Raw genomic sequence first — 26177 nt, forward strand, 5'->3', positions numbered from 1 at the left:
TTTCCTTCCCTTTGTAGATCCAATCATCTTCTGTAGGAGGAATTACACCTTCAGGGATTCTTACTTCCGTGACGGCATCGTCGTCTCCCTCGGTCGTGTCGTCTGCCGGAGGCTCTGATGGTGGTTTATCTCTGCACGTCGATCAGTCCGCATCGTCCTTGTGGAACAACTTGCTTGATCTTCCCAGCCTCAAACCATCGCCACTGTCCACGATCTCATCGGTGTCGGGTTTGGAGCAATCATCTACCAACGATCCGCTGATCGGGTGTCACACCGGTAACACCAGCATCAGCGCTCTGTTAAATAGTAGCAACGGTAGTAGCTGCGAGGATTCGTACGAAGCGGGCATAGCGGACGACATGCGTCTGCTGGAGATGAGTCTTGAGTCGGTGTTGCAGATCGATGAGAACGGGATATAACATTGGAAGGGAAGGGAAAACGAGGATTGTGCCGGCAGTGCAAGCCAGACCATATCTGTAGGATACAATCCAAACTGTGTTTTAAGATAATGACTAATCCAATTTGTTTAGGGCTAGACGAAGGGACATTGCGCTAATGCGTACATGTGGATAGATTTACAAATGCCCGAGGTATTTGTAAATGTCCTCCGTTTATGTTATATGCCTCCTGTGGGGGAGGAATACCTAGCCGCTTGTGTCAACTCGATTAAAGTTGGTCAGTTTTAAGTACGGCAGAAAGGTGAGACGGGAATACTAGCTATAGCTAACAGGTGTTTGGGTTTAGATTTCCCCCAAAATAAAATGTGTTTAAACATTTTGCTTGGGATAAGGTCCACTTTCTGCTTAAGCACGATCATCGACTGATCTGAATAACGTTAGTGTATGAACAACCTCTGCTCGGGTAATGATGAAATGCGCCAGACAGTTTGCTAATGCGACAGTTAGGAAGGAAGGACAGGGAAGGAAATATTGGTTCCGAGATGATTGAATTGTTTGACATGCTGCAGCAGTACTAAGATTAGACAAATCGCTTGTTGGTTACGTTGCAACCGTACCGATTATCACCATATATTGACAGGCTCAATAAGCAAAACGTTTAATACCATGTTACACTACTAACAAAAACAGTTCGCTAAATTTGTAGAAAAAGAAAACCCTTCGTTGAGTTTAAGTGAAAGTGCAAGAAAGGACCGTACTACCAATATTCAAATTGTTAATTGTGTTTAACTATCTTTTCTAGCTCAATTTGCTTCTATAGTTAGTACGATTTATCAACCTTGTCTTTGCGTTAAGTTGGTAACGTTACTGCAAAGCGTAATGGTGGATTGTTTTTAATTACAAGCGCGGGCAAGCTATTTTTCTGTGAAGGTAGTGTTTTTTTTAGGTTAGATACAAAGCTAAAGTTGTTTTTCTTTTTATCGCTTATAAAGCTTTTAGATGATAGTAGAATGCTTGGGTAACAGTTTACAAATTTTATCATTGTTTTTTTTATATATACACATACATACACGAACACCTTTATCATTATACTTGTATATGTATAACCGTGCATATATAAGAGTGACGGGAAGCAGCACTGCTTTTGATTTTTAGAAAAGCAAACATATGTCATTGCTGTAAGATGTTACACTATATTAGTATGTTTAGCATTACCTTTGGTTTAGCACGTCTTACGTCTGGGAACAGCATACGATCGCATCGATAGACAAATGTGTTATGGAGCGGTTTACGGGGAGTCGGGACAAATACTCTAAGAAGCTGTTCGTTCGACTGTCCCTTGATTTGTGCAGACACTGATATATTATTACTGCGAGCAAATGAGCAGCACACCCCGTTTTGAGCATAGGTTATTATTAGTCCTTAGCAGTCCTTAGCGTTGAGAACTGTTGTTACCCCCATGTGTGAGAGTGTGTGTGTTTTTGTGCGGCTGTAGGACACTGAAGTCGTTAGCAAATTGTAACCGAAACCACGCAAAAATATCGTTCATTTGAATGATGTGTTACTAGCAGAAAGGTAAATCTATATATGATACGCTCAGACCGGAGCGGTACAGTAGTTCAGTAATCTGTAGCAGAATGGTTGAGAACCGTTCTTATTGAGGGAAGGATGTAAAAGGCGACGACACCCCAGAGGATGTTGGTAGTCGTGTGTGCGGATTGACCCAATCGTCCGCCGGAATGTGTTTAACAATAATAGTCCAATTACACATCGGTAACTCCGGTGTGCTGATACTCCGCAACCGTTATGCGCGCTGTTCATTAGGTTAATGTATATTATAGTGAAGCAAACACACACACACAGAAACAGAAATTACGCTATGACAAAAAGCAGAACCGCATAATGATAAATTCATTTTTCACGTTTGTATTTTTTGTGGTTTTACACAAAAAAAATGGTAGCAAGCCAGCCAGGCAGCAGGTGCTAAAAATGCATCGCACCCATCAGTAAGGAATGAAATGTAAACTAATGTTAGTAGCGAAATTATCACCATTTACCTTAAAAGCAGCTACCTTGCTGCTGCTCTCGGAAGGTTAACAAAACAGGCTTGGCGGCGAACACCTTCACACACTAACCCGGTTCGCCAATTTCCGGGGTTTACTGTAAAGCGAAAGAAGGACTGCACTGGAGTGCACGGTTACAGCAGTGCGACAGACATCGGATGAGAAACAGTTTCGATCAGTAACCGATTGTTTACGGTGTAAACTAGAGTGGGACTGAGAAAATGAGGACGTACGGTGTGCGTTGCATATGTGTAATATTGTTTGATCATGGTATGTATGCCATCGTTTCGACATCTTTTACATAAACTCTTTCGATGGGGATTTGGTTTTTTATTGTTAACCATCTATTGCTATTTGCGAATGGGAAGGCTTTGCTACTGCTAGCCAAGCAGAACGCTTAATCGGCCAAACAACATAACCGCCATCCTGTGTGTTGTGTTTTTATTCGTTTTGGCAATGTTCTTTCACTCATGCAATGAAGCAAATCGTTTCTTTTAAGCCATTAATTTGGCGGTAAAACAGTAAAAAAAGACAAGGAATCAAACAATGGTATAGGCTAGGAAGTTTTAAAGATCAATCAATATATCAATACTTTAGCCTGGTATTTGAGGGGAGGTTCCGGTTCCAGCCCCCACCACCACCAGCACGTCCTTGGTCAGGGAATAGCGCGAAAAGGACGATTATTGTTTTGTTTTCTAAAACCCAATGGGTTCATGGTGAATGGTATACATTCTGTACAACTTATCTATTTATTGTAGAACATGACCGTACGGCACACGGTATCCGTTCAAACTTGTACGTATATCACTCTGTAACACAAACCAGCATAGGAAAACCATTTAGTTATCTACCGACTGAAACGTGAAACGTTGGTGTGCTTGAGGCCACGGTGTTCCGGCAAACGAACACTGCAACACCGCACCCGACGCATTCGCACCGAAATGGCTAAAACATGTTATTGTTCGTAAAAGAGCAGAGATTTGCAACAACAAAAAATAGCTGCAAAACGAAGAGTGTCGAGCGATGAATTAACACACTAAACTAAGCAAACCGCAGGACGAGATGAATGTGGACGCTCGAAAGTTTTTCGCTGAAAAAGAAATCAAGAAGGTGTGTAAAATACAATAAGTGAATCAATTTAATGATTCTTCCGTCGCTTTGCGCACTGTACCGCAGAGGGGACGATAATCGAATGAGATTATGATTGTTAGCTTGCAATATATATTGTCATTTATGAGTCTAAGATGATTACTCGTTATTAGGTGCGTGGAAGTTAGGCGCCAAAGCAACACGAACAGAAATCGAAATGCGGCGCCACTCGTTACCGTGGGTGGGTCTGTGTGGGTATATCGGAGCGTAACTAGTGCACCACTAGTAAATAGTAGTAAGCTTTTACTAGCCATGGAACAAGCCAAGTCTAGGGACATACCACAGACCGGAGAAGTTGGGGAAAAAATCGAACACAAAAACCGGTCGTCATTTCCGTCTTCAAGCCTGGGTTCATCTCAAGAACAGTGTAACATCTGACGCCCCTGAACACACAAATAGAATGGAAAAGTTCTCCACAATTTAAAAGCTGTAGAAAACTGCAAAACAAATACTAATATGGAAAAGAGAAAGTGTCCAATAATCTAGTGTATAAACCATACACAAAAAAAAAACCGTAACAAGCAAACGATTCAAAATTACACAGACACACAAGAGGAGAAAGAAGGAAGAAACAACATCATTTATACATTTGAATATCCCCTTATACACCCGGTGGCAAAACAAAAAGGCGTAAATGATGGAAAATGGATGCAACAGAGTTAACATTTAATATATATACACACACATATATAAAAAAAAGGATATATACATACCTGTAAACATATATTTGAAACAACAAGAAAGGTATATAAATATATATATTTTTAAAATATTCGAACGTTAGGCGGCAGCAGGGAAAGCACATATATGGAACATTAAGGATGGCTATTCAAAACACGTATTACATGTACAATGCAAACAGAAACAACCGTGTGCGGTAAAAATAGAGAAAAAGGAAGCAATAGACATACTATCCTCCCTCCAATCCTGTTATCCGTGGGGTTCTGGTTATGTACCATCCTTTATTTCCGTGGGCCTTAGCCACACACAGCCCACGAGGCAGCGAAAAGACAAACAAAACATCAATTAAAATCAATCATAAGCACGAACCAACACCCCACAGTGGACCGCATAGCTAACACGGGCGTGACTTGGAAGGAGAACTGTAGATGTTTATACTTTATACTTAAATTGTTTTACTTTTGTATCGTTTCGAATTATGGTTAAAATGCTTGGTTTCTAAATTTAGTACGCTCATAGGATTTGATTCCCTATTCTCGGCTGCATCGTTTGTCTGTGTTGGCCTATTAGTTGTTCGTTCGCGTGTGCTTGGCGCGGGTGAAACAGAGGACATATATTGTGCATTCTTTTTAAATCATTTTGAACACCACACACCCCGTACTGTTAGGAATCGGGGATTGGGGACTTTAGAAACTACCACGCCGCTTACATGATTGTAACATGATACTGATGATATCGAAATTACTTTAACTCTATTAATCATCTTTTCCGTCAGCAATTTTCAATTCCTCTGTCCCTCTATCTCTCTTTCTTACCCCCGTGTCTGGCCGCCCTAGGGAGTTTCGGGTCTGTTTCGTTGGCCTGATCTTATTACTATGATCCAGTTGTTTTGCAGCCTCGCTCTGCTTTGCGTCCGTTGAACGTTCGTGGTTCTTCCCTTACCAGCGCTTAATTCCCTCAGAAGCGGAAAGCATACACACATAAATACATGCAGAGAAAAGGCAGAGCTTAGTTAAAACAACAAATCTTCGTTAATGCGGCTCATACATATAGCGTTTAACAGCTAGCTAGCGTTTAGGGTAGTTCTTTTCGCGTTGAATTGTTGATCGATTTTTATTATTATTTTATAGTTGTTTTGTACATTTTTGCCGATACCGGCGTAGCTTGTACACTAAAAACCTTCCCCCCGCATCATTGGACTGTGCTCATATATAGGTTTTTATTTGCTTATTATATTACGTTCTGTTATCAACTTCCAACTACTATATTATACGAGACGTTTAACTTATTTACACACCTTCGCATTCATGCATACATGTTGGGGTTTTCTCCATTTACTTTTCCCTTTTTCGGTGTAAATGGTTTCGTTCGTACGGTTCGAGCGCTTGTCGCGTTGTATTTCTACACTAACTTGTTTCAAGCAACAGCAACAAAAATTATCTCAATAATGATTTTAAACATAGTTTTGTTTGTTTTGCAACCTCTTGTAATAGTTAAACTAACGGCGGCAGCAGGATAGCAATCATATAGATAAGCGTTAAAAGCGTTAAACTATTTGCGCAGAAATTTGAATACATATTTGGGAACGGTTTATAGAACGAACGAATGGCCTTAGGCGGTGGCCGCCCCCTCCCTTTGGGGGAAGAAGGGTGTGTGTGTGTGACAGGCGAGAAGTATTTAGCAAAGCGTTTAAAAATACAGTAAACGAGTAAACCTGACCACCAGAAATACAAGCGTTACTAGTGTTGAAATTAAGTTTTATACCGTTTATGTTTCTCCTTTCTCCTTTATTTCTTATGTTTGAACCATTAGTTTAACGTTATGTTATAATATCACATGATTTTTTATTTGTTTTATTTAATGCTTTTATTTTGCATTTATTATTTTCTTATTAATTTGTTCCTATTCTTTCTTTACAGTTTTATGCACCACTTGAAACAAAGCATACTAGCTTCCAGTCTACGGGAAATGCGAATCCGTGTTGCGTGTTTATGAACAGAAACATAAGAAAATAAACAGAAATAAGGTTATGCTCAGTATCATCGATCCCCCGGAACAGAGTTACGAACCTATAACCTATACGGAAAACAGTAAAAGCAGGGTTTGGGGACAGTCACGTACGTTAGCTAGCATTTACTACATCCATTTACATCATCATTCGTATCGAATCGTGTAATACTCGACTAGTGTGTTATCAGTGTTGACCAGGGTGACAATTCCTAGCGTTAGGCAACTGCGAGCAAGCAAGAAAGAGCAACTTATATTAAACAGAAGAAGCATACCCAATGAAACGCCCATCACACACAAAACACACACAAAAACCAACTGATCAACATAACTAAACAAAGTAGCCGAAGCAAACTAAATCGAAAACAAACGCAGCAGGCAAAGGATATGCAATCGTGGTATCTGTAGAAAAAAAAAACACACACTGTGCATAGCTTAAATATTACCGTTGTTTGTTAACATTTTGCCAGCCTGAAACACGAGGCAGTAGCAGTGTGGTAGTAGCAGCAGTAGTAGGATGGGAAACTCGTGTGCTGCGCATCAGAGAAGCGGTACGCACCCCAAACCTAACTTGACCAATAATTGTGTCCCAGGAGGCAGCCGAACAATCTATATCATCTTATACAGTGTTTAGATAGAAGGAATTAGACAAAGCGCGACTGCACGTTAGCGGATCTCACACTATTCATTCCCTCAATCTTTAGAGATCAAGCTTCAATGTATCGGTTCGTGTTAAAACATTTGTTATTGCACAGCAGTGCCATACAGGGGGTTATGTTAAGATTATTCCAATCCATTCACTCTCATTAACTATTTTTTTTATCAAATTTTGTGTTTTCCAACAAATTTTCCTGCTGCGGGGAAAAGGCGCTCTCGCGGTACGGTACGGCATCACCAGTTTATTCACCGCTAGGGAGAAAGGGTTCGCTTCGTTTGCTACTAGAGTAAAAGTGCCTTTTTGATAAAAAAAAACAATACTTGTAGTTAACTTTCACGTGTATTTGCTATACAACCGATCGGAGAGCAACAAACTAATAATCCTCATCAACACAGTCATAAACGTGTAAACAAAACCGCTGAATTGACTTAAAATACATTATCTTTCCATTATGGACGATTAGCAGAACAAACCACATATAATGTGTATGGAATATAGTACTCACAATATTAATGATTGTAGTTTTGCGTTCCACGAAGATCATTCCCTTTTACTTATTTTGCATCATTAGGACGACACACTTGTCATCTTCGGCCAAGATAGTTGAATGAATAGAAATCCCATAACAGGAACAGCAAAACCCCCATACTCAAACCATAAAGCTCACAATACTATCGATAGAATTTAACAATTCCTTTTGTTCAGTTATGCCTATGCTATCCATAAAAATTATTAGCCTTACTAGAAACAAAAAACTATTACATTATGCAAAGTCCTTTACATATTGCCACTAGACTATTTAAAGCACTGTTTTAGCGTGTTTTAAGCTGTTACTACCATTTGTTACACATCTGTAGCCTCTAGTATATATGTTGTTATTAGTAACCACAACACAACATGCTCTAAACAAGCATAGTTCCTAAAAAAAAGATTGTGTACATCTTGCTACATCTACTCTCCGGTAATGTGTACGTACGCCAAAAAAGCGCCATGCTTCCCCGGCAGCAGTGAAAAATGGGATCATAAGGATGTTTGATTTTCATTACTATTGTAGCATTTTGTTTTGATGGTTTTAGTTGTTAAATTAATCGTTTCTTTCTACATATTTGTTAACATATCCCGATGGTAAGCTCCTAATACGATCATTTATGAAGCTTAGAATCTGCTCAGTAAAGCACAGTATATAACAGAAAGCCCTCTCCCGTTCTGCTGGATAGTTTAATACTTGCTGAGCAACCAATTACGAACCAATCAATCGAAACGTGTGTGGTATGTTTGTTGTGTTGAATGCTGCGTGGCTATGGGAGGAAAACAAACCCCTTCCCCCACCATACACAAACGCAAACAAAAAGGCCAGAACGCGAAAGCAAAGCACTTATTTCCTTCGAACTTGTGATGTGAAATTTAGAGTTAACATTCGTTCATCCTCCAGTTTTAATGGAAGGGTGGCATCATACTTTAAGTGGCTGAGTGGCGTTTATTGTACTTCAGTGCTACTAGTAATGACAAACAGAAATGGAAGTAATTAAACTAAAAAAAAAAAACAAACAGAAAAGCAACACACAGAAATTTAAACACAACCTTAAATCCAAACATTATCAACCAGGAAAAATCATCGGGACAAGACCCGGTCGTAATGTAAGACAAACAGCTCCATTGAACCAAAACTTATTCAGAATCTAGAATCCTACAACATGGTGTAACTAACAACTACCAACAACTAGCAATGCGGACATGCAAAATAGATGGACAGCTGCGGCGATAACACGAAGGTATGTTACATTTCCGTCTAATGGACGTTTAGTATGCATTACATTCAGCTGTGAGGTAAAAAGGAAAAGAATAGATAGAGATAATGCAACACAACACACGTTGAATCCTGTATCAGAGTAATATAAGCATAGAAACCATAATAATAATAATAATACTAACGATTAAGTCCACCTCAATGGTAACTCAAGTAGCAATAGAAAATACTTACATTATATGGAAGTGTGGAACCGGAAATGATCAATGGTCACGAAACAGTGAAATGATTTCGTAACGAAACCGATCTGCCACACGATGCGATGTGTCGATACGAAGATATGACGATGTAAATGAAGTAATCCTACAACAATAAAGAAAAAAACAAACACACAGAAAAAAAAACTTTATCATAATGCCACGTACCATATTACCGTGGTATAGCAGCAAACCCCAAAAGAAGGAAGGAGCTCCCCTTTCCACCCAAAAAAAAAAGGATAATGGAAGAAAATAAACATTAGTTAACATTTTTACAGTTTCTCCGGCTATTTTGTATACAAGAGAACGTTAGATATGGATGTAGCACAGTAACATTTAATGCAATATAGATCTATAGTGGGAAGAAGATTGAGTAAGCAAGTAAACGAACAGAAAGAGCAGGAGTAACCAGTAGCAAGCGTAACTAGCAAAAAAGCAAGGTAGTAAACATTAGAACCGACTGCCCGGTCCAATTTGCAAGTAAATGAAAATGTGTGAATGAGCAAAGAAAAGGTGGCATATGGTGGCACATTAAAACAAAAACTAAATGAATGCTGTATTGCAAAGTGTAACAGACAAAACAAAAACATGTGCATAAGAAAGATGCAAAACATAAAAACAACACTAAACAACAAACTAACGCACCGATGCTAACATTAAAGAGTAAAAAAGACGACAACAAAAGTTACAAAACAGATAAACTAACTAACCAGAAACAGCAAACAAAACACTAAATCAATATTTATCATATTTACATTTTTAAGCTTAAACATTTACAACAACAAAAAACTGAGTATATTTAGCGTGAAGCGAGTAGTGGTCAACTGTTGGAAGAAGTGAATAACAGTAAAAGCTGCCCAGCTGGAAGTTCCCGATCGGAGCGATCCAAAAATCAATCAATGCGGCCCCGTGCGGGCAGCAGGGCATTTGTGTAATAAGCGATAAACTTGTAACGCCTCTAATCGCCATGGTTTTCCATGTTTTTTCATATGCTATCCTAAACAACTTCAGAACTAAAACCTGACTAGAACTGTTTGACAACATTTCTCTAAAGTAATGCAAAACAAAAAAGCCATTTAATAAATAACTCATAAACGTTAAACGAACGACATGCGCTGCTGTACTTAAGAAGTAAGTAAGAACGAGAAGCAACAAAGCAACAACGTATTTCCCACTTTATACTTTTCTACTTCTTGCGCAACTCTGTCAACTTGTGCTGTACATTTAGATTCTACATAGAACGTTTTCCTTATAGAACATAAAATACTACGAATAGTTAACTTTGTTAACTCGTGTTAGTGTGTTAGCGGTTTAGTTTAACACTTCTTACATTTTTTGATTCAACGTCCACTCTAACTTACGAAACTTCACCATCAACTTCACCTAAAGCAGTAGCGACAAAATAAAGCGTTGCGTTAGGTAGGTTAGTGTAAAACACACAAAATAGCAACCGATATCCAAACGTATGCATGTTGCGAAACAAAACAGAAGAAACAGCATCGGTTAATGTATCTTTAATAACATGAAGAAAAACAAACAATGCAAAGTAAACATGAAACTAAACATAACAGCATAGCCAAGGAAAAAATATAGATGTTTTTTGGTACATTTTTTGAAACTAAATGCTAAACAGCGATTGACGTAAGGTATAAACAAATAATGTAACACATTCCAGTTTAAATGCTACAGATTTTAAACCGATGCGTAAAACAATTGTCCAACTGTCCAATTGTCCAAAATGTTACAGTACAGAACAGAAAGAAAAGCGGTAGTAGCAAGTCTTACACAAGGGAGAAAAAAAACAATCTCTCACTGTATAACAAGAACGAGTTTCAATGCAGAAAAGAACGAACGAACAGGACGCTAGAGAAGTGAAGGAGAAAATGAACTTTACAACATGAGAGAAGACAGCGTGCTACACTTTGTTTGCTAAACTGAATTGCTGTAAGGGGACAGTATGTCGCGTAAATTGTTGCATGATTTTAGATGATTTAAAACGATCGTTTCGTTAGTCCGATCGACAACTGGCGGTAGTGGAGACATTAGTTTAGATGAAATGTTTTGTCCACCTGTTGGTATCTGTTACCCGTCAACAAGCGGCTAAAGTCCACGGAATTTAAACTTATCAAGCACAGAACGGATGAAGTCAAAGGGGCGAAACTGTTGTCGCAATTACACGATGAATATGAGCGTGCAGAAAACCAGCCGAAAGCGATAACAATTGTGACAACAAACAACAAAACAAACCAGTGATGTGGAAAGCATTTGTTTTAAAAATGCGTGTAATATTTGAGTACTTTTACTGAAAGATTATTGTAATTTATTGCTGATTAGGCATGCTGAACGGCACGGAACGACCAGAACGAGCAAAATAGCACGATAGCAAAACAAAAACCGATTGTAACACAATTGTTTGCTACGGAACGCGCGTGAGTTAGAGTTTTGATCTAACGCGAATGATTTTTTAATTAACGCAACACTAGCGTGGCTTAAACAACAAGGCAAATATATGTTGAAGCTGTTAGGTATTGTGCTGTGTTTGCGCTTTTGTTAACGTGTTAATTAATTAGGTTCTATCAAAAAATACTTGTTCATTGCTGAATTATTAGATGAAATGTTTTATTCTATTGCACACAATAACGAAGAATGCAAGTGTTTGAAAGCGACTGAGCCTAAAACTTAATTCATGGCACTTTGCTTTACAAATTTCATCATAATTTGGATGTGTTTATTCTTGAACGTTATACAACTTTCTTTATATCTATAATCCCATTCCATAAAAAAGTTCCTAAAGTAAAATTATCCGCGTTGAACTCTTAATATAAATCTCTAGGTTGATCATTTAACGTATATTTTTCGGCTATGCTCGATGCGTCCAAATACGGTAAACCGATTGATTTGAAAAACATTCATAGTAAAATGCCATAAATTAAGTTAAAGGTTTGATGACTGCAAACTGCTATGTTTTCGTTCGGATATCGCTGTAAGTAGAAAACAATCAAAACTAAACTAAACGAAAGTAAAAACGTACCGTTAAATACTGTTGCAATTAAATAAGAACATAGCTAAAAGATCGCTAGTATTGCGAGAACCAATCAGAGCTAAATACACTGATCGTGAACTCCACAAACTTAAACCGAATGAATAAGAATACAAAATAACACAAACCACAACCTTTCTTTCTACATAACATTACCAGAAGTTTAAGTGCACTTTGAATGTTGCGTTGCTCTTAAATTGTTTAAACAATTAATTTTCTTCGTACGATGGTTTTATTGAAAGTATAAACAATTGTCGCGCGGTGGTAGTCAAACTACCACCCTAGACCGACGGCAAGATTGGTGGTCACGGCAGTAAAATCAACGTTAACAAATTTGTCTAACATAGCGTATATAGTAGCACAATTAGAGGATATTTAGGGGTTTAGTATTGTAATGGTGAAAACCAAACGACGGTCCATGTTGGCTGCATATTGGTAGGCATGATAAATACGATTAAAAAAAACAAACAAACAAACATTAATTAGGACAGATAGCTACTGTTTTTACCGTTTACTTGCCTCGATCAATCGGAACAAAATATCGGTTTTCGTGATATTTTGTACATCTATCCACTTCCAATGCGGAAGTGTGTTTTGCATGGTTTACGGATGGGCAAGAGAAGGAACGAGAGAGAGAAAAAAAAGAATATAAACACAACAACTAATGGGCAATTGGAAGGTTATTAAAGATTACTGTAAACACCTAAACTAATAACAAACAAAACAAAATAAAACTACATTTTCAATGAAAAAAAAAAAAACAAAACAAAAACAATAACACAAAAATGCGAAAAGCATAAAGGAGCGCAAGAATCCGGTGCAAGAAAGGAAATTTAAAATAAAATATGTAACGTTTGAGAGACAAACTTTTGATTACATTAATCATGAAATATGAACATTTGGACATGCAAAAGAGAATGAAAACAAAACGAAATTAACACAGACAAAAGCAAAAATGCCAACTCAAAAACCTAGAAACAAGTGGAACGGAAGCAACGTTCTTTAAATGACACAATGAAACAAACAAACAAACAAAACATACATATACAATACAATCTAGTGAACAAGGAGTAAATCAACTGAAAGCTATCACAACACGGGCGGCATTTGAGGCTAATGAGAGTTGATAAATTGTTTTCTTTCGTCTACGTTGCGCAACGTAACGTAATGGTCGTGTAATGAATATGTAAGACACTCAAAAACACTTACGCAACGCGGGAAGAACTAAAGCCAATAAACAAAATTAAAGAACAAAACAAAATGCATAGTATATCAAAATAAATAGATTGAGAATTGAGAAATGTGAAATTGAATCATTTCAATCCAACGAAGGCTGTTTGCTTCCAGGTGCTGAAATATCTGTTTTGATGGTCTTTATAGAATTTACGATGCCAAGTACTCCGATCTGGTAATTCCATACAAACGAGCTGTTTTCAGATTTCCGATACCAGGAGAACATGTTTATCAAGAGGTGACACCTATTAGCCGAGCAAGCACACATCACGCGCTTCCCGGTAGATGGCGCGCAACTTCGTATGCAATGTTGGGCAACACTGCATGCAACAAACTTGTACAACGCAGCACGCTGCCTGCAAGTTGTAGAGTTGCTTAGTTAACCCGCAAAGGACAAAGAAATTTCACCGAAGAATAATAAAATAAAATTAAAATTTCCAAAACTTTATTAACTCTTCTTTTCGGAAATGTCGGTGTTCTGAGTGCATAAGTTTCCCCTAGAGTTCACGAACATCAAGAATCGTTGTGCACGCTTCCACGCGTATCTTTCTTTACATAAACTCATACAGTACTGGTAAGTTTTTTTTTCTCAAGGTCGCCAAGATGGTTGTATTTATTGTTCAAAATAAATTTTATGCACAAACTTTGCGCAAAACAAACGTGAGTAGTCAAACAAAAAGGGTTAAATAAAACGAAAATTATTTGCTTGTTTACATTACTTCTTAAAGGGTACGAAAAATTTAACAAACATAAAACGGACACAATCTCCATTGTTGTTTCGTAACCTTGTGCGAATAAGAAGGATATGATCGTGAGGAGTAGGAAAAACAACATCGGTTGTTTGTTAGTAAGATGTAACAATAACAACGACAATTGATAAGGAAGCGCTCCTGTAACACCTCTCCACCATCGGTATCGTATCAACCAGTTAGCTTTTGGAAGTAATTAAGATTAAAACAACGTAACTCCTTCGCCCTTTTTTGTGCTGTAAGTTGCAAAATATCCCTATCGTTTCACACTAAAATTTGGCCTGCCTGTGGTAGTCGTAACAAATTGGCCTTTTACGTCTCTGTGTGTGTTACTTATTATGCTGTTTAAGTCTTTCGTTTTTTTTACAGAAAGCGACACACGTTTGTAAATGTTGAATAACAAAACTTTACTGTAAGTATATAAAAAGGAGTTCAATTCGAAAAAGGAAGTATACAACATCTAATCGTGTTCCTGCTTGAAGGAAGAATGCTTAAAAATGTAATGTTATAATCAAATCTACGAATATGGATTTCAAAAAGGACAAAAAAGGATTCATTAACGGCTTGAATAAACGGGTACGTCTGGATGCAAATGGTTTTAACCGTATGTGACCATAGCGACTACCCATTTGTCCCGTGGAACGCTTTATATGTACTGTAATTAAATGTAAATTAATTTCAACAAAATATCCTTACTGTAAAATTCCTCTTTGTAAAGGAAGCACGAGCGATAATGAAATGAAACGGTAAACAAAATAGTTCAAGCAGTTCAAACACAAAGCTAAGATAAAGTAGAGACTTCAAAAACAAGTTCCCGTAATACTAAATCTACTGTTAAACTCTAAATCATTATGTGATTTTAATGCTCTGTTTGTCGTTTGTTTCGCAACATATTATCGTATCTCCACATTAGCGTTTCGCCTATTTAATGTTCTGTTTGCTACTAAAACCACACTGTTACTTACCACATTCATCCCAAAATGTGCCTTACTTTTAATCTTGGTTTTCTTTGTTTTGTCGCGTATGGTTGTTTAGGTAGGTAGTTTCTGCGTTGCTACATTCTTTTGTTTGTTTTTTGTCTGGATCTTGGACCCAATAAATAAACTGTTATAAAATAGCTTATATATCCCTTCCTTCATATAGCTGCTCGTGGCTCAAAATGGTCCATTCCTTTGTTTTTTTTACTTTTTTTAATAATTCCACTTTGATGATGGTTGTTTTTGGCACACTATAAAGGTGTCCTTTCCTATTACTGCAAAACGCCGAACGTGCGCTTGTGCTTAAGTTTTCTTAACAAGCACAGGTTTATCATTGGTGTATACCATCATTTGTATATATATCGCATCTATGCATGTACAAAAGACTTTTCCCTGCTTCGCTCATCACACACGGTACGTACCTTCTTTAATCTTCCTGATGTGTCCCCCGATTCCCCTTCAAATAAGGGTCAAACTTGCGCTACTAAGAAAGGGGGCAGACCATCATGAACAACATATCGGGCCATAAGGGTGGGGTGTAAATAGTGTCTGCAGGTGGTGTAAACATCTTTTCCAGCTTGCACGAAACGCAATAATGAGCTACGGGTTCCACTGCAACAACATTGATTCTACCGATGCCGGGTTTACTTATCCTTCGATGATTCTTCCAAGGGGGCCGAAGGTTCGTGGCTGGCACTGTGACCATTCTTCAGCTTTTCCGCACCGTACGATGATGCTTTGCTGATCTTTGACATACCGATCGCTTTCACCATCAGCATGTAGACTGAAAATGGACAACAAGGAAACAAGAATCATACATTAGCGAAACATCATTTAACCATTTAACATTTTTCTACACTTACAGGCAAAGATAATTCCAGCGCCGATGGAAAAGTAAAGAATCTCGCCACTGAACAGCAGTTTCATCAGATAGTACAGCATTGGTGTGAGTGTGGCCACAACCCAGAAGGCGGTATTGACGAGTGTCGTTGGTCGACGGTGTAGCTGCAATTTTGGCCGCTCGGCAACGCCAGAATCGGTAAAGAAATTACCAGTACGGTGGAAACTGTCCTGCATGAGGTCCTTCTCGCGGAACAGATCCTGCAGCCAAACCGCAGCATCTTCTTCGCGCTCTGGCAGCGTTGCGGTGGGAAAACGTCGTACGCACAAGTGCGCCTCGATTGGTTTACCGTTCAAAATGTTGAAAATGGTTGGTTTTACCTGCGGAAAAAAGACCATGTTGAAGCGTTAGGCACTCTACCACTTCGTACTGCGCCCATCTATGTCTACCTTCGAATCCTTGCTGATAGCTAACTGAATGTCTAACACAGCGGGGCATTTTTTGCGCAAGAAGGGCAAACTAGCAGTAAAACCTTTAGTGCGGGGAATTAAATGATGCTTCAGCGGTACCATACCCTTTTCTTGGGCGAATTTTACCGACGCTTCGTGCTTCTGCTCGGTGAACCGTGTACCTTCTGCGTTCAAAAGCAACCACACCGGATCAGGGTAGTCCAGGATTTCGTTAATCTGCTGACCAATGATTTCACGATCCTTCTCGAACGAACGTTCCAGAAACACAAACTCTGCAAACTTCCACGCCCAACCGATGGTCGGGATGTACTGGATGACCTTCTTGGCGTACGCCTTACAGTTGCCCAACACGCGCACCTTCTCGCAGAGCATCCACCCCAGCAGCCAATCGATCTCGTACGTGTGGTTCATCAGTAGCAACACATGCTCCGTACCACAGTACTTCATATCCTCATCGCTAATGTAAACGTTCAGCTTCGTGTCCGACCACCAATCGGCCAGAAAGACGAGCTCTGGAATGACATTAAAAAGGAACGCAATAAATTTAACACTTCTTTCGCATTGCAGTCGTTCGATTGTTAAGCAAACTAGGTGTTGCTGCCTCAGTGGAAATGTGGGAACTTACGAGAGTAAAACGAATAACAGAGATAGTATCCGATCGTTCGGTAAAGATGCTTGTTGAATGGTTTCAAACCAAGGTACAGCACGCATTGTACGGTGTTGATGATCAAACCGGAGGTGAAAAACGAAATAGCAAAGCAAAGGTGTACAAGCGTCGATTGCTTGAGCACCGACATAAAGCCTGCCATTGTGCCCAAAAGAACCGATATCGTCTTCTTATGTCTTAAAGTGTTATAACTACTTCCTTCGCTGTTTGCTGCTTCCCTACTACCTGGGGAAGCGGATAGCTTACACGTTGTTCTTAATAGCTATGCTCTAGCGAGATATGGCACCCGAAACGGTGTCTCTATTGGCAAAACAAAAGCCTTACGCGTGCTTTCCGTACAAAAGAAGGAAAAAAACAAAAGCTTAAGATAAGGTTAACCTAAACGAACGGCAACTACTGTGCGCACGATGAAACACTACGGCTGTGGGACTAAAGTGGTCTCGGTTAAACCATCATAAGTTAAGCCAAACTAGATGCGCTGATCTATTTACTGTTCGCTGGTAGCACATTGGGCGCCGAGGGCGACGGTTTTTCGCGAATGTGGGAAGAACTCTTTTACACCTGCATTACGGTGACGATCTCCAGCGTGGAAGTGAATTTATAAACACCTAAAAAGAGAAATAAAAAATGAATTAACTACTAAATTGTTTAATGTAACAGTAAATGTTTATGACAAAATGCACTCGTGTGTAGTAGTGAAAAATAACGAGCCATGAGTTCTGCAAGCACTGGGTGCTAACGAACCTACCACACTAACAATCGACCGAACCGCTTATCACGATGCCCCCAAAGGAGACGCTGAAACTGCTGATTGACTTTCAAACGCAGCGTAAACATCAACTGTTATATACCTCCGAACATAACCGAGGAGGGCCCAGTTGATAAGAAAGGGCCCATACTAATCCATTCCGTTTTAGGTGGGGATGCTACTACCTTAACGTAGGCCTCTCTGTTTATACAACTAATCCGGGCCCAGCTAAATGTTGATTAAATGGCAGGTTCGGAAACTAACTTTCTTACTTTGCACCCAAATTTCCAACAAAAGAATGGGGATGGGGGTCCTATTTGATAAATTTACGATATCTCTTTTGTTTTTTTCCCCCCGTGATTTGTACATACAAATCGGATTTTCAATTCGAGACGCCGTTAGGTCCAGACAGGTCAGGACTTCCAAAAAAAGAATGTAACATGATAAGGATCAATTTTGGAATTTGACGGCTGTCTTTCTGGGTCCGCCTTGAACTAATCCCGATGGGAATACAAAGGTAGAGATTTAATAGTACAGTAGGGCGGTGAAGCTTAATAATGGGAGAAAACATTCCTCTTTAGTCCTATTTTTTTGAGTTCGTTTGAAGCAATAATATCTGTTAATATGCCAATGTTTTTTGAATCCGATATCGAGGCAAGTTCTTGTACATTGCAAGCACTTATACCGGTTGATTTGTATTGGAAGAGATTATTTATATTACAGAATATTTTGATGAATATCAAGTCTGTTTCTATTCTTTTAACTCATACGGTTCGTTAAGCGCTAACTTATCTAAAACTACAATAAAACTACTATCAAACCCAATTCCCGCTTCCTGGTTGTGTGCGCTCAGCCGGTGTAAAATATTTTATCAGAAAAAATGGATTAACACCACCGCACCATAGTAACCGTTTGAAACAGAACAAATGAAGGGCAATTAGTTACACTAGAAACCAAGTTCATTGATTGTAGTAGGTTATGAGGGCAATACGTTGCTGTTCGTGTTCCAGTGAGCAAAAGCTGAAAAAATAGGATGATATTACTCTCATTTTAGGTAAAAAATAGATATTATCATTTCAGCTAGATTGGGATAGGAATAAAATTGGATTCATCATTCGCTGTTTAACCCCATACTGCCCCGTGCGTCAGATAAAAGCTGCCAGGTGAGGTACAATCATAGCACGCGACATGGGTCCTAATCTACCCCGGGACTTTGCACCCTGTTTGCTATAGTCTGACGGGGTGGGGATCGATGATATCAACTGTGCGATGATATCGATGCTAACCGATTTATACAAAGAACATAATGGGATGGCATTGGAGCGATATATGGGGAATGTTGAAAGACCAATCGTCTCCTAGTTTTTTTTATCTCAAGTTTGCTCTTCATCTAAGCTTTCATATTCAAATCCACTAGGTCCGAAGAAGAATCTACCAAAAATTAGCGTTATCGCAGACAAGGAGGCGAGCGAAACGGTATAAACAGACAACCTGTGCATGCGTGCTGATAAATCAATCAAAACCATCACCATCAATCAATCGAACCGGGGCAAAAAAAAAGCCAGAAAATGAACGAATCTTCGTACGATAGACATTTTATGATGCCTTTATCCGCGTGTGATGTTGCCGTCTGTCAGTAGTTATTGGGAGCTGCTGGATTGGTTGACACTATCAGCAAAAGGAAAAGCCGACGTAAACAAATCTGTTGCTGATTCGTTGCCGGTAAATCAATGCTGCTTGGGCACAACAATATGGGTGCATCAACAGGCATCAGGAAGTCGTCTTTTGGCCTGGTACGGCTATGCTTTCCATCATTAACGCCCTTCCCTTACGAACATGCGTACGTGCAAATTACCCCTAAAAGCTACTGTGACGCTGCTAGCTATACTGCAATATCCCTTTCATGTATTAAATACTGCGTAACAGGGCGCAGTGCTTCGCTTGCCCGAGAAAGAACTCGAAACTCGTGCGAAGTCCATTGGTGACGTAACGCCCCTACTATTGGCACCGCATCCACACTTTAGTTTGCTGATCGTGTGGCGTGAATCTGCAACAAGTGCAACCTTTTTCCTTGCCATGCAACATTCACTGGAGCGGGAAAATGAAAACAAATAAGCTGCTTTTAATGACCATCGTCTGTACGGCGAACGGGTTTCGTGTAAAATACTGTTTTTTTTTGTTGCTTGCGTTCCTTAAACGAAATTTAGCAGGCCAGTTTTTGTGCGGTTTCCCTAGCAACTGGCGTTCAAAGTGCATCGAGCTGATTAAACATTTGAACTTGAGTGGAATTTATAATTGCACATCGTATCGTACGTGCTGGACCGGAAGTTATGGCCTGCACATGGGGTGGCTTAAACCAAAGCATACACATGTGCATGCAACATTTCAAACGAATGAATGATAGGGGTAAAATAAAAAAAAAACCGTAGCAAACCGCTCTAGCCGTCTATTTAGCTCGCTCAAGGCCTTTCTCTAGCTTTGGGAAATCAAACGGGAATTCACTGGAAAGGTTGTGCTGGTTCCGTTCTATTTCCTGCTTGTACATTCCGGTATCGGTATGCGCTGGAAAGTAGAACAAAATGTCGAAACCCGTACTCTGTTCCGGGATTGTACTGATTTTGTTAATCCAGCATCCCATTCCTGCTATAGGCAGATTTACCTGCGCCAAAGTGTACCGCCTGTTGACACTGTTCTGTCCGGAAGTAAGCGATGCCGCTAGCAGGCGAAGGACTACCGCCCTTCCACTGGAAACTACGCAACAAGCGTAAGAACGTGATTCTGTCTAGCTGCGGAATTGATAGCGCACGAACAAGTTTTACGGCACGGATTTGCCAACTGTTGGCGAAATAGGAACCACTCACTTATCTGCTTTCAATGCGATTTCACCCAAAAAAGTGATGACGGCCGTTTGAGCCTCAGTGCTCCCTTGCACACGGTGTTGCAATGAGCACAAAAGGGAGCAACCGTCTTCTTCTTATTCCCACTCCGATGGGCAGATTCACACCGGTACAGATGTTACATACGCGACTGTTTCCAGCTTCCTACACTGCCTAATCAAACTGCCAATGCCCTGCTTAAGAGAACCATCAGCTGACGGTCATCTGCTTTAATATTCTTTAGCACAGTTGATAAACTTACGGGTGATGTTTTGTCCTCTACTCTGTTTCGCTAACTGTTTACTGATTCCGCTAGGTGTGTTCGTATTGGTTAGCGCTGTCACTTGCGCGATGAGTGCGTGGTCTTGGTAATGTTTTTAATTTCGAAATTATTGTTTGCACTGGTTTAAAACAATAAATTGCGTGCGGGAATGGCATCCAAAAAAAAGGCAATCTTGAAATTCACTTTAATTTAAACGTAAAAATTCACCCCGCTAACGATAACAAAGGAGCAACAATTATTTATATGCAAAATAACTATCCCAAGTCAAAGTTGAGTGACGTTTGTTGGAGATGTTCGAAATTCGAACAAAGCACGTGTTTGTTGGGAAGAAAAGTCATAACAAACCTTTCCTTTCGTCATCGCACGCCTGTTGCGGTACGGGAATTTGTGCAGGTCGCGTGAAAAGTGTGATTTTTACGGTGAAATCGATAGTTTTCGTGAAGATTTACATTTTCGGTGTGCTCGGTAGCACTTTTACACCCGGAGCTGTGTGTTTTTGAATTAATTCATCAAGATGGTGAAGCGAAATCACAAGGTATGTGAACCGATCGTTCAAATTGAGGTTAGGTGTGGGTTAGCACATGGAATGAAAATCAATTATTTTAATCGCTCGGCGTTGTCTCTCTATTATCCCTCTATCTGCAGTTCAAATCTGGCGAGGGGGCCATGTACTATACGCGCAAGGCCGCCATGAACAAGCTACAACTGAACATCAAAGATTTCCGCCAGCTATGCATCCTGAAGGGTGTCTATCCGCGTGAACCCAAGCATCGTGCCCGTGCACAGCATGGCTCGCGCGAGATGAAGATCCTGTATCACAAGAAGGACATAACCTTCCTGCTGCACGAACCGATCGTGTGGACGCTGCGTGATCGAAAGATTTTCAACCGGCGCATCAAGCATGCGGCCGCCAAACAGAACATGAACCTACGTGACATACGGCTGCACAACTATCCACAGCTGAAACTAGATCACATCGTGAAGGAACGGTACCCGACGTTCATCGACGCAATTAAAGAGTTGGACGATTGCATGACGCTGCTGTTTACGTTTAGCACATTTCCGGCAACGAAAATTATTACCCGTGAATTGACGCGCATGAGCCGCCGGTTGACGGTGGAGTTTATGCACTATGTCATTGCCGCCCAGGCCTTGCGGAAAGTGTTTATATCGATCAAGGGGTATTATTTCCAGGCGGAAATTAAAGGCGAAACAGTGACGTGGATCGTGCCGCACTACTTCCCGTACTCGCCGCACCGTGGCGAACTGGTCGATCTGAGCATTATGAAATCGTTCGGTGACTTTTTTACCGTGATGGCCGGTTTCATCAACTATCGGTTGTACCATTCGATAAATTTAGTGTATCCGCCCCAGTTTTCACATTCGCTCGATTCGGAGGACACGATGCAAAATGAGCAGAAGTTCGTATCGGAGCGTATTGCAGCGCTAAACGTTGACTTGTTGCGCTCGGACGGTGGTAATGGTGATACGGAGGAGGCTGAGCTGCTCGAATGGACGGGTAACGATGAGGACTTGCCACACGTAAGCCAGATTCGTCAAGAAGCGCAAAGTGTAAACAAATTGAAATCATTGTTTAAGGGGCTTAAGTTCTATCTGAATCGTGAGGTGCCCCGTGAACCGTTGGTGTTTATTATTCGTTGCTTCGGTGGTAAGGTGTCGTGGGACAAGAACATGTTTGTGGGTGCAACGTTCGACGAGAACGATGAAACAATTACACACCAGATTGTTGATCGACCGAGCATGGACAAGCAGCACATTTCGCGTGATTACATCCAACCGCAGTGGGTGTTTGATAGCGTAAACCAGCGACGTTTGCTGCCAACGAATAAATATTTCATCGGCGCCGTACTGCCACCACATCTGTCGCCGTTTACCAGAAGCAATGCTCGTTACGTACCACCGGAGGAAATGGCAATGCGCAAGGGCGAGCAGGATGAGGAAGATAATGAAGTGTTTGCAGCGGCGGAAGTGAATATGGAACAGGAGCGAATTTCGGACGATGAAGAAGTGTTAGATCCGGAGGAGGAACAACAGCAGCAGGAGTATGCACTAATGAAAGCATACAACGACGAGCGAACGGATGAATTGGACAGTGGTAAAGATGAAACCGGTACGAATGACAAAGAAGAAAGTCAAGAGAAGGTAAAGCAAAAAGAAAACGGCAAAGAGAAGGATGCGAAAGGTGAACAACGGCCGGCAAAGGCGAATCAGCAAGTGAATAAACCGAAAGGTATGACTGTGAAACCAGGCAAAGTGTACAAGGAGCCTGAGCAAGAAAAACAGGCACTGGGCAAAAATGAGGAAGCGCTGCGGGCACGAATGGTTAAATCGAGACACCGCAAACTGTACTCCAAACTGATGGAGCGCGAGAAACAGCGCACCAAGGAAGCAAACATATTGGCAACAAAACGCGCCCGCATTGAGAAGCAAAAGATGACCGAACAGCTGGAAAAGCAGAAAAAGCAGCGGAAGCAAATTCTGGCCTAAGGCGTCGGAATCGCCCGTACAAATATATATAAGCAAATAAGCATTAAATTTGAGGATTTCCTGTTCCTGGGGAAATAATAAACAATTCTTCTCTTATAAATACCGAAGAAAGCCAGAAAAAAAAAATCATAATACGCTTTTAACATCCGAATAATATTTTACCATTTCGAAAGGCGATCCAGCAACGACCATGCAAGAAAGCAACGATTTTCTACTTTAAAAAGTACGTATATTATGAACAATTTTATATGCCTTATTACAGTACTAACGTATTTCTTCCTAGCCCCCGGAGGAACGTTAAGTATTATTAGTATCGGGACAGTGAATTCACTTTGCTTATGTTTTTTAATTCCTTTACTTTAAAGCTTAGCACTACTACAGCAGTACTGTTGTGTATAGCGCAACCGTGCCATGGCTGGAGACCCATTAACGAAGCAGCAGCATACGGCCGTTTCTACTCTTTTGCCCTGGATTGGATTGGATCAAACACAGGTAAGCACATCTAGATTCCCTTCCATTAAGTATCTGAATATGTATGCGGCCGGATTTAAAGAACTAAGTACTCCCTCGTTGCGTTGCGACACATCATTTGATACATGGTCCGGGCCATCCTTGCTACACCTATTCACTAGCTGAACGTAAAAAGTGTTCGGGCGCTGGGAAACACGCCACAAAAGACCGTTGGCCAAACCGAGAAGGATTGTAAACGCTTGCTGTGGAACATGAACGATGGCTCTCAGTCCGTGCCGAAATACTTCTGTCCGAAATGGTTCGGTGCGACTGGGTGCAGTTCGGACGTTAGTATCTTGAGGTCGGGAAAAGCGGTCACCACCATTCGGGCAGCCACTGGAGTGCAGAACAGATTCGATAAAATGATCGAACTCTCTTTGACGCCGTGATCTTTCAATACGCTGACCGCCTGTGCGCGAGAAAGATGGGTGTGGAATATTTGATTATTGATCCAGCTGTTATGCGTCACATTTTGAGTCAGTCACCTGTATCACGGTGTTTCCTGTGGCCATTATCGGATACATTAGCAGTACTTGCCGTCGGGCGATATCGTCTGGAAACCGTGCGTACACCACCTTAGCCACATGCGTTTCGGCATCTGATTCGACCAGAATTTTACCGATTCGTATCGATCGGCAACAATCACGTAAACCCTGTGTGAGACGACGGAAAAACGCGTGGTAAAATCATGTGCAAAACCTCCGTCGCCTGATAACCAACCTGCTCCATCGCTTCACCGGATCGGATAATGGAAACGCCACAGTTTCCCGAGCGATACCGCAACCCATCGTAGATGGCACCGGTCGGTGTGATAACGGAGCAGTCTGAATATGGCAGCTGGTTCAGGCTTTCCTCGATCACCAGCCTAATCAGCCGGTCGGCATAAAATTTGAAGTCACTCCGCGTGGTGTTTCTAAAATTAAAATCCATTCGGAATAGGCGGAAGTTAGAAGGTTGGAAAATGAGCATGTTGAATCACGTTCACATCCGCACGCGAAATGCATTCATGTGCGTATGCGCGTGGTGGTGGGGTTATAAAGGCATACGTGTGTTTGTATCGTGATCACGTCGGTGATTATGTTTTTCGATCGTGTGTCACGCGCGGTTACTTACTTGTCCCGAATGATCGTCTGCAGTTCTTTGATTTGGTCGTTGCAGTCCAATATTTTTAAGTTACTACCGTAGTCGCTCGGATTTTCCGAAAGCACCGACGGCGAGGTGGCACCGTTGTTTTCGTTTGCGCTGCACATTGTTGCTTAGTTGTGCGAGTGGGGATCCCCGTGAGTTGGGTTGGCTATTTTTTTGCTTTAACGCGAGGTCACGTTTGCTATCGACGATAATTTGCTCTAATTAAATCTGTTAATAATTCTGCTACTGCTGTATGGCACTTTCCACCCCGGTGATGGCAAGGATTTCGAAGGAAAAGATATTACTCTCTTCTTCTTTGTTTCTCTCGCTCACTCAAAATCTATCGAAAAACATTGGACATTGGGTCGTGTAGTGTTTTGCGTCAATGTAGGTCGAGCCGGGCCAGACAGACACGCGTGCTGTCCTTCACCGTGAGATGGGTGGATGGAACGATCGGTGAAACCGTAACCGACGTTTGCCGCTAAAACGACAGGCACGAAACGTAGCTTTACGGTGACTTGGGGTTTTGTGTGCTGCACGCGGATATGGGACACCCACGGGTTCACGCTAATTTCATTGCTATGCGAAAAATGCGGCACAACGTAGGTTTACACATCCGAACGTCTTCTTTGGTCGGGATTGACTGCTTTTATTGTTGGTGTTATTTCGGCATTTGACTGGATGTCAGTTTTGAAGGATAGTTTGCTGTCAAACGCTGATGTTTGACAGTTCGTGATGAACAGGTTTATGGTAAGAAGTAGACATGTTGAAATTTGTCCCCTTCGTGAGTTGAAAGTTGTAATATTTTAATTGGTTTGGTTTTTTCCTTCGTACCGCTACTTGTTATATTTGTAACATTCCACATGAGAAAATTTTAAACCGTTGCTCTCATTCTACCCTTCAGCATCTCTATGTTTAGGTCCCTAAATTAAGAGGAGAATGTAGCTGCCCAGCTCAAAATCGCTATAAAAATAACAAACAACAACGGGTTCCTAAATCTCTGCATTAGTTGCACTACTTTAAGTTTTTCTTCAGGAATCACTTTCAACAATAAGAAACGTGTTGCTGAAGAAGTCAGACCTCTGTGTCAATAAATTGAAATGAGAGATTTCGCCACCCCTGCAAATCTTGTAATATTTCAAATCTGTTTATGAAACAGACGGTTTCACAATTCGTCAGTTACATTG

The 26177-nt window shown here is 40.7% G+C and overlaps 4 protein-coding genes across 7 annotated transcripts in view; 2 read left to right on the plus strand and 2 right to left on the minus strand.

The window, feature by feature from the left end:
- Nucleotides 1-2250, plus strand: part of LOC128301724 (uncharacterized) — a 39489-nt gene extending 37239 nt beyond the window's left edge. For all 4 annotated transcript variants that reach the window (XM_053038332.1, XM_053038330.1, XM_053038331.1 and 1 more), the window contains exon 6: nucleotides 18-2250. In XM_053038332.1, the coding sequence (XP_052894292.1) occupies nucleotides 18-419 (402 nt within the window). In that variant the 3' untranslated portion in view covers nucleotides 420-2250. The remainder of the gene's footprint in view (nucleotides 1-17) is intronic.
- A 12029-nt stretch (nucleotides 2251-14279) lies between these two features.
- LOC128305956 (1-acyl-sn-glycerol-3-phosphate acyltransferase gamma-like) lies at nucleotides 14280-20849 on the minus strand. The gene is made up of 5 exons (XM_053043603.1): nucleotides 20824-20849; nucleotides 16896-17545; nucleotides 16250-16782; nucleotides 15823-16180; nucleotides 14280-15743 (listed from the first exon to the last, which is right to left on the minus strand). Exons 2-5 carry the CDS (start codon nucleotides 17077-17079, stop codon nucleotides 15604-15606), a joined length of 1215 nt encoding a protein of 404 aa, XP_052899563.1. The 5' UTR covers nucleotides 17080-17545; nucleotides 20824-20849; the 3' UTR covers nucleotides 14280-15603.
- A 360-nt stretch (nucleotides 20850-21209) lies between these two features.
- LOC128301549 (pescadillo homolog) lies at nucleotides 21210-23452 on the plus strand. Its single transcript, XM_053038098.1, has 2 exons — nucleotides 21210-21379; nucleotides 21490-23452. The coding sequence occupies exons 1-2, from the start codon at nucleotides 21359-21361 to the stop codon at nucleotides 23350-23352; spliced, it is 1884 nt and encodes a 627-aa protein (XP_052894058.1). The 5' UTR covers nucleotides 21210-21358; the 3' UTR covers nucleotides 23353-23452.
- Nucleotides 23453-23544: 92 nt separating this feature from the next.
- Nucleotides 23545-25614, minus strand: LOC128303305 (uracil phosphoribosyltransferase homolog). The gene is made up of 4 exons (XM_053040219.1): nucleotides 24976-25614; nucleotides 24583-24775; nucleotides 24348-24515; nucleotides 23545-24271 (listed from the first exon to the last, which is right to left on the minus strand). Exons 1-4 carry the CDS (start codon nucleotides 25110-25112, stop codon nucleotides 24089-24091), a joined length of 681 nt encoding a protein of 226 aa, XP_052896179.1. The 5' UTR covers nucleotides 25113-25614; the 3' UTR covers nucleotides 23545-24088.
- Nucleotides 25615-26177: the final 563 nt, after the last annotated feature.

Source organism: Anopheles moucheti, chromosome 3 (genome assembly GCF_943734755.1).
Source record: "Anopheles moucheti chromosome 3, idAnoMoucSN_F20_07, whole genome shotgun sequence".
Classification (NCBI taxonomy): domain Eukaryota; kingdom Metazoa; phylum Arthropoda; class Insecta; order Diptera; family Culicidae; genus Anopheles; species Anopheles moucheti.